Genomic DNA, 15,732 nt, shown 5'->3' with positions numbered 1-15,732 from the left:
CCTCTTCCAGTTCCTGTGGCCACTGCTGAGTTTTCCATTTTGCTGGCATATTGAGTGCAGCACTTTCACAGAATCATCTTTTAGGATTTGAAATAGATCAGCTGGAATTCCATCACCTCCACTAGCTTTGTTTGTAGTAATGCTTCCTAAGACCCACTTGACTTCACACTCCAGGCTGTCTGGCTCTAGGTGAGTGATCACACCATCGTGGTATCTGGGTCATTAGCACCTACGGTTCTTCTGTGTATTCTTGCCACCTCTTTTCACTGTCTTCTGTTTCTATTAAGTCCATATAATTTCTGTCCGTTATTATACCCATATTTGCATGAAATGTTCCCTTAGTATCTCTAATTTTCTTGAAGATATCTCTAGGCTTTCCCATTCTAATGTTTTCCTCTATTTCTTTGCATTTTTCACTTGAGAAGTCTTTTTTATCTCTCCTTGGGTGCCGTGCCTACTTTAGTCCAGTGGCCATTCTCAGTCGGATGCAGAGTTCTGTACAGGCCCAAACCCTGTACCTACTACTGAGGAAAGTAAGGACTGTAACAGGTCTCCAAGCTCTGTCCTCAGGAAGGGTTTTTTTTTTTTTTTTTTGGTAAGTGGACTTCCCAGGTTGCTCAGTGGTAAACAATCCAATGCAGCAGATACAGAAGATGTGGGTTTGACCCCTGGGTCAGGAAGATCCCCTGGAGAAGGAATCTGCAACCCGTTCCAGTATTCTAGCCTAGAAAATACCAAAGACAGAGAAGCCTGAAGGGCTGTAATCCATGGGGTTGCAAGAGTGACTTAACACAGCGTCCAGAGCAGTTAAGTAAACTACAAAGGTTGCACAACAAGAAAGTGGTTATATGTCATTCTTTTCATGTATGGATTTGCTAATGTTTTGTTGAGATTTTTGTTCCATGTTCATGAGAGATACTGCCTGCAATTTTATTTTCTTGTTATGTCCTTGTCTGGCTGGATATCAGGGTTGTGCTGGGCCCCAAAATGCCTTGGGAAGTATTCCCTCCTTTATTTTCTAAAAATGATCAGCCATGCTCGGTGCAACTTCCAGTCCCTGAAATAGCGAGCACTTTGAGGGGGAGGCAGCAGAAATCGAGATTTGGGTCCCTCGATTATTTGGGTCCCACAATTGCAACAAAGAAGCCAGAATGGGCAAACAACGAAGTTCACACGATTCTAATGGTTGGTGCTGGTTGGTGTAGGAGGGAAGTCAGCCATGCATGGACAGAGGGTCAAGATATTTCCCCAGGCCTCCAGACGACACTGTGTCCTTTTTGTGTGGAAAGGAGCCAGATAGTAAAAGTCCTACACATTCTGTCTTTGTTTCCTTCAGATGACCCTCTCTCTACTGCTCAGTTCTGTTACAGGTGGGTTCTGCCTCCCTCCCACCTGGGTCAGCTTCTCACAGAGATATCCAGGCTGGATTGCAGAAATAAAAGACATTAATTCTTCCAGAGAAAGTGAAAAATGGGAACAATCCCAACTCAGTATATAAGACTGGTATAACTTTGATATAAAATTTACAAAGACATTAATGGAAAGGGAAATAAAAATTGAAGGTCAAGTCTGTAATTCCTAAACAAAATAATAAAAAATTAAATTTAACAACAAAGAACAGTAAATGATAGTACATGGAAATTAAATGGATTCATTCCTGGAAAGCAAATTGATTCAGTGTTCAAAAATCAACTTAAGCAACTAACCATATCAACAGAACAAACAAATCATAGCATTTCAATGCAAAATGTTACTGTAGGGACTTCCCTAGAGGTCCAGTGGATAAGACTTCCTTCCAGTGCAGAGAGTAGGGGTTTGATCCCTGGTCAGGCAACTAAGATCCCACATGCGTCTGGGCCAAAAACCAAAACCAAACAGAAACAGAGTAGTAACAAATTCAATAAAAACTTAAAAATGGTCCACATCAAAAAAATTAAAAAAAAAAAAGAAATATCACTGTAGAAACTACACGTCTATTTATGTTAAAGAAGAAAAAGATTTGGGAAACTATGAACAGAAGGAAATGTACTTAATCTGATAGTGCATGTACATCACACTTACACCAACCATCACACTTGCTGGTGAAACCTTAAATTCTTTCTCCTGAGATTGAGAGCAAGATGCAAATACCTGGAATTATTTTATTGGGTTTTTGCTTGTTTGTTTGTTTTTTCTAACAAGACATATTCGCTACAGTCTACCCCTTGGGTCCAGAGTAGGCATGCACGTGTGCTTTCTTTCTCACACACACACCCACACCACACGCTGGGGTAATCGCATCTCTCTCGTCACCGGTATCTATACAATACCTCGCTCCGAAAAACACCCAAAGAGCCTCACACACGTAGACGGATCCAGCAGAATTAAGTACAACGGCTCCTGGGCACAGACTTACACACCCACCAGACCTTCGCTTCCCGGATCTGCGCGTCTGCTTCCTGGGTCCGATCTGGACTCTCCAGGCGGCTGGTCTACTGTCTGCTGGGCGCGTTGGTGGACAGGGCCGGGCGGGTCCTGTCAGCTCTTCCCTCCGCCCCGCTCCATCGCCAACACCTCACCGCGTTCCAAGGGCTCCTGTCCGGCGTTTGCGCCTTGGCGACCTGCTGCGCGTAGAGCGCAGTTTCTGGACGCGACGCTGCGGAAAAAGGGAGTCAGTGTGGGGTCTGGATTCTTATTGATCCAAGGACACGCGTGGGGAGGGGCCGCGCGCGGGGGCAAGGACTTCTCCCGACTCCTTCCGGGGATGTCTTCGTCCATAGACGCGCGGTTTCCAAATTAGCCTGGCGTCGAAGAGAGTGAGTTGCTACCTGCGACCGTGGAGCACACCCGCGTTTGCGAAAGCCTGGACGGGGAGCCCCCGGGGAGCCCGCCACTTCTGCGCCTGCTTCCTCACCTCCCGCCCGAGGCCAACCCTTGCAAGCCGGGCGGACGCGCCTCGGTCTCCGGCACCACGGAGGGACCCCTGGAGAGCCTTCCAGTCGCCCGCGGCAACGCGCTCTCCCGCCGGGACCGGCGAGTGCAGGTCCTCCCAAGTGCACGCGGGTTCGGCGCTCGTGCCCTGCGCGGCCACAGTGCGAGGGGGCGCGCCCAGACCTCCGCGCGGGCGACCCCCGGGCGTGACCAGCCGGAGCAGGCAGGCTCCGGGGGGCCGACTAGCTTCCGGGCGCCGGGCGGCATCCCCGCCCCGCGCCCCTGCGTGAGGCCGCCTGCGGGCCCCATGCTGTCCACCGGGGGCCAGTACGCCGTGAAGAAGAGGGAAAAACCCGTGCCCAAGAGGTGCGTGCGTGGCAGCGGTGGGAGGGCAGCGAAGACCCGGAACCCTGGTTGGGGGTGCGGGGGTTCCTAGTCCTCCGCGGCCCTCAACCCGGCTCTCCGCTGGTCTCCCGGGTTTCGATCGCCGACTTTATCCGCTCGGGAAGGATAGACTTTATCCGCTCGGGAAGGATAGACTTTATCCACTCGGGAAGGACAGATTTCGTTTTAGAGTCCCCTCCTCACCCCCGACACCCCTGCTGGGTTCTTGACAAGCTCAAAGCCGAATTCGGCCTGGGGTCGGGCTGGTGACACCAGTTTCGGGAATCACCGGGTTTCGGGATCTATGCCGTGTGCCTGTGGGGCCCGCGCCCGGGACTAAGGCTGGGGTTTCCGGGTCCCAGATCACAGTGCGGCTGGAAGGGACGGTCTCCAGGTATGGGAGACCCTATCTCTTTACAGACTACATGCCGAGGCCTGCTGGGAGAGGACCCCTACGGGCTGAGGACCCCTGCGGGTGTGCGTCTGGCCCGAACTGAACCGGAAGGGTTCCCTCCAGGCCCTGGGGGTCTGGCGGGAGGACGCTTCTGAGGACAATGGATCGGAAGTCCAGTGGAGGAGAGGCTCATTGGGCAGAGCCCCTGGCCAGAACTCCGAGGGTCTTTGTGCGGCACGGAGTGCTGGGGCGGCCCCCCAGGCTGAAAGAAGCCGCGCAGTTTTCCAAGTGCTTTCCAGGCCCTGAAGACCCGGCCTTCTCACTCAGGGGGCGCAGTGTTCCCAGCCCTAGAGGTGTGCCCTCGTCTCAGAAATTTCTAGTTACATCTATTTTTTAAATACAAAAAAATGCCTTGAGAGAAGCAAGATACAAAAGAGAAACTGTTCCATGATTCCATTCATTTCTACCTAAGCAGCGGGCAAGAGGTGCTGGGTCGGGGGAGCGACTCATAGAAGATAAGGTTTCCTTTGGGGGATGAAAAAGTCCTGGAACTAGACAGCGGTGGGTTCAGTTCAGTCGCTCAGTCATGTCCCACTCTTTGAGACCCCATGGACTGCAGCACAACAGGTTTCCCTGTCCATCACCAACTAAACTCCCAAAGCTTACTCAAACTCATATCCATCAAGTTGGTGATGCCATCCAACCATCTCATTCTCTGTCGTCCCCTTCTCCTCCTGCCTTTAATCTTGCCAGCATCAGGGTCTTTTTCAAATGAGTCAGTTCTTCACATCAGGTGGCCAAAGTATGGAGTTTGAGCTTGAGCATCAGTCCTTCCAATGAACACCCAGGACTGATCTCCTTTAGGATGGACTGGTTGGATCTCCTTGCAGTCCAAGGGGACTCTCAAGAGCCTTCTCCAACACCACAGCTCAAAAGCATCAATTCTTCAGCGTTCAGCTTTCATTATAGTCCAAATCTCACATTCATACATGACTACTGGAAAAAACCATAACCTTGACTAGATGGACCTTTATTGGCAAAGTAATGTCTCTGCTTTTTAATATGCTGTCTAGGTTGACCATCTGGAGTGATTTTAGAGCCCAGAAAAATAAAGTCAGGCACTGTTTCCACTGTTTTTCCATCTACTTGTCATGAACTGATGGGACCGGATGCCACAATCTTAGTTTTCTGAATGTTGAGCTTTAAGCCAACTCTTTCACTCTCCTCTTTCACTTTCATCAAGAGGCTCTTTAGCTCCTCTTCACTTTCTGCCCTAGGGTGGTGTCATCTGCATATCGGAGGTTATTGATATTTCTCCCGGCAATCTTGATTCCAGCTTGTGCCTCTTCCAGACCAGCGTTTCTCATGATGTACTCTCATATAAGTTAAATAAGTAGGGTGACAATATACAGCCTTGACGTACTCCTTTTCCTATTTGGAACCAGTTTGTTGTTCCATGTCCAGTTATAACTGTTGCTTCCTGACCTGCATACAGATTTCTCAAGAGGCAGGTCAGGTGGTCTGGTATTCCCATCTCTTTCAGAATTTTCCAGTTTATTGTGATCCACACAGTCAAAGGCTTTGGCATAGTCAATAAAGCAGAAATAGATGTTTTTCTGGAACTTTCTTGCTTTTTCGATGATCCAGCTGATGTTGGCAATTGGATCTCTGTTTCCTCTGCCTTTTCTAAAACCATCTTGAACATCTGGAATTTCACGGTTCACATATTGTTGAAGCCTGACTTAGAGAATTTTGAGCATTACTTTGCTAGCGTGTGAGATGAGTACAATTGTGCGGTAGTTTGAGCATTCTTTGGCATTGCCTTTCTTTGGGATTGGAATGAAAACTGACCTTTTCCAGTCTTGTGGCCACTGCTGATTTTTCCAAATTTGCTGGCATACTGAGTGAAGCACTTTCACAGCATCATCTTTTAGGATTTGAAATAGCTCAACTCCTAAAATTCCATCACCTCCACTAGCTTTGTTCATAGAGATGCTTCGTAAGGCCCACTTGACTTCACATTCCAGGATGTCTAGCTCTAGGTGAGTGATCACACCATTGTGATTATCTGGATCATGAAGATCTTTTTTGTACAGTTCTTCTGTGTATTCTTGCCACCTGTTCTTAATATCTTCTGTTTCTGTTAGGTTCCTACCATTTCTGTCCTGTATTAAGCCCATCTTTGCATGAAATGTTCCCTTGGGAATCTCTAATTTTCTTGAAGAGATCTCTAGTCTTTCCCATTCTATTGTTTTCCTCTTTCTTTCCACTGATCACTGATGAAGGCTTTCTTGTCTCTCCTTGCTATTCTTTGGAACTCTGTATTCAAACGGGTATATCTTTCCTTTGCTTTTCGCTGCTCTTCCTTTCACAGCTATTTGTAAAGCCTTCTCAGAGAGCCATTTTACTTTTTTGTTTCTTTTTCTTGGGGATGGTCTTGATTCTTGTCTCCTGTACAATGTCATGAACCTCTGTCCATAGTTCATCAGGCACTCTATCAGATCTAGTCCCTTAAATATATTTCTCACTTCCACTGCATAATCATAAGGGATTTGATTTAGGTCATACCTGAATGGTCTAGTTGTTTTCCCCACTTTCTTCCATTTAAGTCTGAATTTGGCAAGAAGGAGTTCATGATCTGAGCCACAGTCAGCTCCCGGTCTAGTTTTTGCTGACTGTATAGAGCTTCTCCATCTTTGGCTGCAAAGAATATAATCAATCTGATTTCGGTGTTGGCCATCTGGTGATGTCCATGTGTAGAGTCTTCTCTTGTGTTGTTGGAAGAGGGTGTTTGCTATGACCAGTGCGTTCTCTTGACAAAATTCTATTAGCCTTTGCCCTGCTTCATTCCGTGCTCCAAGGCCAAATTTGCCTGTTACTCCAGGTGTTTCTTGACTTCCTACTTTTGCATTCCAGTCTCCTAGGACATCTTTTTTGGGTGTTAGTTCTAAAAGGTCTTGTAGGTCTTCATAGAACTGTTCAACTTCAGCTTTTTCAGCATTACTGGTTGGGGCATAGGCCTGGATTACTGTAATATTGAATGGTTTGCCTTGGAAATGAACAGAAATCATTCTGTCATTTTTGAGATTGCATCCAAGTACTGCATTTCGGACTCTTTTGTTGACCATGATGGCTACCCCATTTCTTCTAAGGGATTCTTGCCCACAGTAGTAGATATAATGGTCATCTGAGTTAAATTCACCCATTCCAGTCCATTTTAGTTCAGTGATTCCCAGAATGTTGATGTTCACTCTTGCCATCTCCTGTTTGACCACTTCCAATTTGCCTTGATTCATGGACCTAACATTCCAGGTTCCTATGCAGTGTTGCCCTTTATGGTCGGACCTTCCCTCTATCACCAGTCCCATCCACAACTGGGTGTTGTTTTTGCTTTGGCTCCATCCCTTCATTCTTTCTGGAGTTATTTTTCTACTGATCTCCAGCAGCATATTGGGCACCTATCAACCTGGGGAGTTCATCTTTCAGTGTCCTATCTTTTTGACTTTTCATACTGTTCATGGGGTTCTCAAAGCAAGAATACTGAATTGATGATTCCTATCTTTTATACATGAGTAATCCACATCCTTTTAGAATTTACTGAGGTTTGCTCTACTGCCTGACGTAGAAGCTAGCCTGGAGAATGTTCTGTGAGCACCGGGAGGACCCTGCATCCTGCTCTTCTTGGGTGGAGTGTTTTGTAGTGTCTGTTAGCTCCGGTTGGTTTTACAGTGCTGTCCAACTCCTCCATTTTCTTGTTGAAGTTCTGCCTGGTTATTCTATGCCTTGTAGAAAATGGTGCATTGATGTCCCAACTATCATCCTTTCTTTTCCATCAGCTTTTATTCTCTTTATGTCAGTGCTCTTTTGTGAGGTGCACATGTATTTATAATCATTAGGTGTTTCTGATAGGTGGATTCTTTCATCATTATAAAATGTCCCTTTTTTTTCTGCTGATTTGGTTTTAAAGTATATTTTACCTAAAATTAGTAAAGCCACTATGGCTTTGTGATACAAGAAACATGCTATCTGCATGAAATATATACTTCCAGTCTTTTACTTTCCATCTATTTGTATCTTTGAATCTACAACATGCCTTTTTAATAGCATATATTAGGGTAATGCACCTACACACACAGAGTCTGAAAAAACTGCCTTTTGAATGAATTGTTTAACCCACTCACATTTACTGTTATTATTGATATAGTTGGATTTACCTCTAGCGTTTCACTTTTTGTTTTCTGTGTGTCTCATATCTATTTACTTACTTGACTTTTTTTGAGCTCTAATCATCCTTGTTAAAAATTTACCTTTTGGCTGCGCTGGGTCTTCATTGCTGCTCGTGGGCTTTCTGTAGTTGTGGCGAGTGACCACCACAGTTCAAAAGCATCAACTCTTCGATGCTCAGCCTTCTTTATGGTACAACTCTCACATCCACTGATGACTACTGGAAAAAAACATAGCTTTGAATAGACAGACCTTTGTCGGCAAAGTAATATCTCTGCTTTTTAATATGCTGTCTAGGTCGGTCATAGTTTTTCTTCCAAGGAGTAAGCGTCTTTTAATTTCATAGCTGCAATCACCATCTGCAGTGATTTTGGAGCCCAAGAAAATAAAGCTGTCACTGTTTCCATTGGTTCCCCATCTATTTGCCATGAAGTGATGGGACTGGATGCTATGATCTTAGTTTTTTTGAATGGTGAATTTTAGGCCAGCTTTTCCGCTCTCCTCTTTCATCAAGAGGCTCTTTAGTTCTTCATTTTCTGCCATAAGGGTGGTGTCATCTGCATATCTGAGGTTATTGATATTTCTCCTGGCAGTCTTGATTCCAGCTTGTGCTTCATCTAGCCCAGCATTTCGCATGATGTACTCAGCATATAAGGAAAATAAGCAGTGACAATATAGTGCCTTGATGTACTCCTTTCCCAGTTTGGAACCACGTCCAATTATAACTGTTGCTTCTTGAAGTCATCCTGAAATGACAGTGGTTATTGCAGCGATCTCCACTCTCTTTCCCTGACCACACTCAAATCTGAAGCTCCATCCATTCCCAGCTGATTGCTCTACTGTTGTCAGCAATGCTCTGGGGGCAAAAACTGCTCTATAGCCTAACAACCTAACTCAGGATTTACAGAAGAGAGAGTTCCCACGGTCAGAGTTTGAAGTTTGTTCTCAGGAGGGCTCTTCCTGGCTGTCTCCTCCCCTGGTTCTCTTGCAAACTAGTTGGCCTGTAATTCAGTCTGTCTTCATTGACTCTATGAACCTCCTCCCAACTGCCTCTCACCACATTTGTACTGCTTTCAAGAGTGCCCTTCTGACTGACCTCCTCCATGCTGTGGTGCAAAGAAAGTCTGCACTTTTACAAGAGGTGAGGAGCTGCCTGTTTTATAGCTTGCTTCTCCCAAAAGGAAGATGTCTGAGCAGGGTTTTGGGCCCTGGAGCGAGAACAGTGGCTCCCGTGTATCTAGGTGACTCCCCGGCTTCAGGAGCTAAATGTTCAGTGGAGCGGGAGTCAGTAGCCTGAGGTCTTCCCAGTTGTCTCTTCCCCATCTCATGAACTGGAAGGGCACCCAGGACCCTGTTACTTGGAGGCCCTTTGTCCTCAAGAGTTGGAAGGGCACCTGGGCCCTGTATAGTTAGAAGCACTATGTTCCTCCCATCTCACTAGCTGGAAGAGCACCCGGCACCCTGTATAGTTAGAATCATTTGCCCAAGGTGGAAACTCCATCCACTAGAGAAGAACAGAGTGTGTTGTCTCTCATCTGCTGTCACCCAGAACATATATGTACCAACAGATAACCAGTGGGACAGAAGCCTGTGTTCCTGGCTCCACCTGTGTGCAGTAGATTTTCTGCTTGGCTCAGCTGAGAGGTTGGAGGGAAGGAACAGTCTTGGTTCAAACAACAGACTTATTTTTATTTAGATGTTTCTTCATTTGTTGTATATGCTCTTACGACCATTTCCAAAAGCTTAAAATTAAATTTTCATCCATTTTGCTGGTTAGCATGTCCACAGAGCTTCTCAGCTCATCATGCCAGAAGTTGACGTTCTTTCTTTACCTTCTAATGTAAAGCAAATGCTAACCACTGTGTTTGAACTTGTGTCCCACTCCATCGCAGCACAACGGCCTCCAGATGGCCTTTCTCCTCTGCTCCCCTGGGCGTCACTGCAGCACCTAGGTGCACACCTGGAGGTCCAGCTTGCTGCTGCTGCAGTGGCAATAGGCAGCACTACACCTGTGCTCCCTCCTCCCCAAAGCTTCCTCTGGCCCCTTGTGGCCCTTTCTCAACTTTAGTCTTGTGGCATCTGCAATGAACGCTCATGCCATGTGGCTCTTTAGTAGATATGAGAGCCTGAGGAGTAAGTTGCCCTCACCTAGCTGGCACTTAAAACTAAGGGTTAATTCCTCAGTTTCTTGCCTCATATGGCCCTGGCAAATACTTCCAAAATATCTCATGACTCATGTGGAATGGCTCTCACACTGAACCTGAAGGGCACCGCTGGACGTAGGGAAGTAGGAGTGGGGGAAGGGGGGAATCGAGGTGAGGAAGGGACTGCGCTCACCTGGGTGAGGCTGCAGGCTCTCAGACTTCCCATGTGGGGAGGGTGGTCCAGCTACCTGCTCAGACAGTTTAAAGATGATTGCTCTTGAACATAAAGAGGTTTTGAAGTTTTGCATATAGTTACCTTTTAAAAGAATTCTTCATTACTGAAAATGAGTATGAAGAGTGCTAAGTAGTTTCAGTTGAGTCCGACCCTTTGCGACCCTATGGACTGTAGCCAGCCAGGCTCCTCTATCCATGGGATCTTCCAGGCAAGAATACTGGAGTGGGCTGCCATTTCCTACTCCAGGAGATCTTCCTGACCCAGCGATCAAACCCACTTCTCTTATGGCTCCTGCATCGGCAGGCATGTTCTTCACCACCAGTGCCACCTGGGAAGCCGAATGAGCATGAGAGGAAAGAGGACAAATGCCATACACGGCGTTATTGCACTGTTACTGCATCCAGTGTAGAGAAAGTGTTTCTTCTTTAACTCAAGGCCTAAAACTCATGCAGCGTGATCTCAGGTGGAAAGAGAATGCTCCTCTCTTCTCTTTGCACCAGCACGCACCATGTGCATGGTTCGCCAGCAACACTTGCTCTCGGGGAGAGGCCCTGGCGAGAGGGTCTGACTCCGGCAGACTCTGGCAGGAAGAGGCAAACACAGGAGGTGAGTCGTTCCCCAGAGGGTTGAGCTGACCATCCTGGGACAATCTCTCTGAAACAAGTCAGCTACATTCATAATCTGAAATTAAGCACAAGTAACCTTAGTTTGCACGAAATAATCAGTACATTTAAAAAAACAAGCAGAACGCAATATTGTAAAGCAGTTATCCTTCAATTAAAAATAAAAACAGAGAATCAAGATACAAATGGCCCAGTAGGAAAAGAATGGATTATACAAGGTTCTGATCCTTAACAAAAACTGACCCCTACAAATCAATTAAAAAAACAAAACAAAACAACCCTTGCGCACAATAACAACTGCCAAGTAAAACACATCAAATGAGAAAGTAAAATGACCACAAACACATGAAGACATACACAGCACCACTAGACAGGACACTTATTTGACTGACAGGGACTCATTCTTTTATTGCCAGCGCGCTCAGATTCCCAGGAACAGCCTCTCCACTCGGCCCTGTGCCCTTCCAAGGATGGAGTGCCCAAAGCTTCACCCCATCAGAGCTGAGCCCCAGGCAGGCCATGTGTATGAAGATGCACCTGTGAGGAGGCTCATGGCAGCGGGGCTGAAAGGATGCTGACAGAGTCTGTGAGGACAAGCTGCCCCCACCCGCCGTGTGACACAGTTGTTAAAACATGTAGAAGAATATATGTAACAGGTTAAAAGTCTAATTTATTAAGTACAAAAGCTGATTATAAAAGTATATTACTGACCTAATTTTGTAAAAGTGTTTTTTTAAAGAAAAAAATAAAACCTGGAAAGGATTTACATCAAATACTAACATACTATCATAAACAAGAGGTAGGATTATGGGAGATTTAAATTTTATTCTTTATATGTTAATGTGCTTTGTAGATTTTATGCTGCAGCATAAATGCTTCTATATTCAGCAAAGAAAAATGCATAATAAAATACCTGCTATTTGGGGTAATTTTAAAAACCTTTTCACACATTTCAAATGGCAGAATTACAAACAGTCCATAACTTTTATTAACATAATGATATAAAAATTTTCTCTGACATACAGTATTCCCAGAGAGTCATTTTAAAACATTTTAATGCTTCTTAAAATCTTAATTTACAAGATGTGTCTTACTGCCACTTACCTTTCAATACAAAAATTTTACAATGCCTGTTGCTATAAAATGACAACATAAAGGGCTCCTACAGGCCATTCTGTTATGAGGAATATCCATTAGTCCACTGCTAGAACCTCTGTATGTCAAACAATAAGTTACACACATTATATACATAATTACACAAGGACTGTTCAATTCCAGTATGTTCTTACAGACCACACTGCACACCAAGAGCTACTAAGCACAAGCTACTTGTAGCCAAGAAAGAGTTAGATGTGTGAGTCAGCCCAGTCAGCCAGGCCTTTCTGGTGGAGAATTTTAAATGGTAAAGAATTAACAACTGTTAGGCACTGATTCAGGCTAATTCCAGAAAAACCTGGCTGTTTCAAGGAAGCATGGGATTCATAAACTTTCTGAACCGCAGTCCCTGACAACTCGGAACACATTTTTTTTAGTGATACAAAAATACTCTGTCTTAGATTCGAGCTTCACTTCAAATTCTTAGAAGTATCTAAAGGATTTCATGTTCTCTGATTTAGATTTACTATAATATATCACTCAGTTTAGTCGAGTTCAAATAAAATAAGTGAACATGATTTGGCCAAATTTTACAGGCACACAACTCAAGATGCGACAGTGGCCAGCAAAGTTCTCCCGGGCCCTGGGCTGTTCCACCGCACGTGTAAACCTCAGCCCACCGGTGAGTCCACATCTGCTGATGTGGAAGAAAAACAGTAACTCAGTACACTTTTGGACAGTGAGAAGATCCTATACTGTGGTCATGAAAACCAGCACTTCAGCTCAACAGCAAGAAGTCAGAAACTCAGAAAGAGGTTTAAAACTCAGCGTGCCTTTATCTTTCTGAACAGCTGCTCACCTGATGGGCCCTGTCAAGGGTTAGCAATGACCTAGGCTGGCAGCCGGCATACCCATGTTCAGAGAGGAAGTGTGTGCGCATGAGCCTGGTCTGGGGCCAGGAGCAGGTCGGGGGTGGGGTTCGTGCCCTGCCCACCAGCCTTTCTGTATTTGGCTCTTCCCTGTGAATCAGAACTGCAGCAGCTGTCCCTGGGCCTCAAATTCCTTCTGGCATAAATTCTAAGTATGACTTTGTCATTTGAAATGGTATAGAGTTGAATTTTTAAAATCGAGAACTATATTTTTAGCCTAAAAAAGTGCAAACTCATAGCAGAGGACCATACCTACAGCACCTGCAGGGCCTGCACCAGGCCTCTTCCCCAGTCAAACCACCTGCTGCAGTACGAACATTCACATTTCTGTAAACGTCCCAGATGAGTAAAAGGTTCTGAGTAATTCAGGAATGGTGTCTAGAATGAGATGGGTATGTAAGCGCATGGGTGGGGCCCTGTGCTCAGGAGCCTGGGGCCCTCTCCCCAGGGGCTGCAGATGTACCCCAGCCCCTCCGATGGCTCGCGAGGCCCCTCTTGGGCTGGGGCTGAGTGAGCTCACGTGTTGTAGGCCATGTGGATGGGGTCCAGCTGGTCGGGGTTGAGCAGCTCACATGTTGTAGGCCACGTGGATGGGGTCCAGCTGGTCAGGGCTGAGCGGGCTCACGTGTTGTAGGCCATGTGGATGGGGTCCAGCTGGTCGGTGCTGAGCGGGCTCACATGTTGTAGGCCATGTGGATGGGGTCCAGCTGGTCAGGGCTGAGCGGGCTCACGTGTTGTAGGCCACGTGGATGGGGTCCAGCTGGTCGGTGCTGAGCGGGCTCACATGTTGTAGGCCATGTGGATGGGGTCCAGCTGGTCAGGGCTGAGCGGGCTCACGTGTTGTAGGCCACGTGGATGGGGTCCAGCTGGTCGGGGCTGAGCAGGCTCACATGTTGTAGGCCACGTAGATGGGGTCCAGCTGGTCGGCTAGGAAGCCGTCACGCAGGTGCATGCGCTGCTTCTCCCCACGGGAGTTGATGGGGATGACACCCGGGTCCACGATGACCACCACGCCCACCACCAGGTGGTGCTCCTCCAGCACCACGTTTGTCACCAGGGCCACCAGGTCCAGCGCGTCCTGCTCCAGCCCATCCAGCTCCACCACAACCACCAGCAGGTTGGTCCAGGTGAACACGGCACTGCAGGGAGAAGGCGAACGGTGTCACATGGGGCTGGGAGCTGGCTTCAGGGGCCAAGGACACACAGGACATGATGTCAGACAGAGACCACTGAAACACACTGAAGTAGGTTCACTGATGTCATCCTCTGCTCAAGTCAGTTACAATTCAAAGGTTTGGCTGAGTGTGTTTTATCAGAATATCTATTCTAATTAAAGTTCTCGCTAAGAATGAAGACAAATCCGACAAAAATTGGTCCACTGGAGAACCAATCCTCTTTAGCATTCTTGCCTAGAGAACCCTAGGGACAGTATGAAAAGGCAAAAAGATATGACACCAGAAGATGAGCCCTTCCAGGTCGGAAGGTCTAATACGGGGAAGAGCAGAGGGCAGTCACTAAGAGCTCCAGAAAGAATAAAGCAGTGGGCCAAAGTGGAAATGAAGCTCAATTGTGGATGTGTCTGGGGTGAGAGTAACATCTGATGAAAGAACAATATTGCACAGAGACTCGGAATGTTAGGTCCATGAATCAAGGTAAATAGGAAGTGGTCAAGCAGGAGATGGCAAGAGTGAACACTGACACCATAGGAATCAGCAAACTAAAAGGGAGGGGAATGGGTGAATTTAATTCAGATGACCACCGTATCTACTACTGTGGGCAAGAGTCCCTCAGAAGAAATGGAGTAGTCCTTATAGTCAGCCAGAGTCCGAATGCAGTTGTTGTTGTTCAGTCCCTAAGTCGTGTCCAACTCTTTGTGACCCCTTGCTCTGCAGTACAGCAGGCTTCCCTGTCCTTCACTATCTCCCAGCATTTGCTCAAACTCATGTCCACTGAGTTGGTGATGCCATCTAACCATCTCATCCTCTGCCACCCTCTTCTCCTTCTGCCCTTAATCTTTCCCAGCATCAGAGTCTTTTCTAATGAGTCATTCTTTCCATACCATAGTTCTGACTATATAGACCTTTGTCGGCTTTCCCTCAAAGGAGGAAGCATCTGTTAATGCTTCCATTTTTTCCCCTCTGATTTGCCATGAACTGATGGAACCAGATGGGTCAGGGTTAGGAAGAGAGTAAAGAAGCTGGCTTAAAATTCAATATTCAAAAAACTAAGATCATGATATCTGATCCCATTAGTTCAGTTCAGTCACTCAGTCGGGTCTGACTCTTTGCGATCGCATGAATCACAGCATGCCAGGCCTCCCTGTCCATCACCAACTCCCGCAATTCACTCAGACTCACATCCATTGAGTCGGTGATGCCATCCAGCCATCTCATTCTCTGTCGTCCCCTTCTCCTCCTGCCTTCAATCTTGCCCAGCATCAGGGTCTTTTCAAATGAGTCAGTTCTTCACATCAGGTGGCCAAAGTATGGAGTTTGAGCTTCAGCATCAGTCCTTCCAATGAACACCCAGGATTGAACCCTTCTAGAATGGGCTGGTTGGATCTCCTTGCAGTCCAAGGGACTCTCAAGAGTCTTCTCCAGCACCACAGTTCAAAAGCATCAATTCTTCAGTGATCAGCTTTATTCACAGTTCCACTCTCATATCCATACATGACCACAGGAAAAACCATAGCCTTGACTAGATGGACCTTGGTTGGCAAAGTAATGTCTCTGCTTTTTAATGTGCTGTCTAGGTTGGTCATAACTTTCCTTCCAAGGAGTGTCTTTTAATTTCA

The 15,732-nt window shown here is 46.5% G+C and overlaps 1 protein-coding gene across 4 annotated transcripts in view; it reads right to left on the bottom strand.

Moving 5' to 3' along the window:
- Nucleotides 1–3,342: 3,342 nt before the first annotated feature.
- DIP2A (DIP2 acetate--CoA ligase A) overlaps nucleotides 3,343–15,732 on the bottom strand; it is a 119,202-nt gene continuing 106,812 nt past the window's right edge. For all 4 annotated transcript variants that reach the window (XM_088834954.1, XM_055415861.2, XM_055415879.2 and 1 more), the window contains one exon: nucleotides 3,343–14,077. In XM_088834954.1, coding sequence (XP_088691080.1) covers nucleotides 13,825–14,077 — 253 coding nt within the window. In that variant the 3' untranslated portion in view covers nucleotides 3,343–13,824. The remainder of the gene's footprint in view (nucleotides 14,078–15,732) is intronic.

The sequence above is a fragment of the Moschus berezovskii genome, chromosome 1 (genome assembly GCF_049115385.1).
Source record: "Moschus berezovskii isolate FMDL1 chromosome 1, NW_MosBer_1.0, whole genome shotgun sequence".
NCBI classification, from domain to species: domain Eukaryota; kingdom Metazoa; phylum Chordata; class Mammalia; order Artiodactyla; family Moschidae; genus Moschus; species Moschus berezovskii.
The sequence above is the reverse complement of the archived record's forward strand: the minus strand, read 5'-3'. Positions and strand labels throughout refer to the sequence as shown.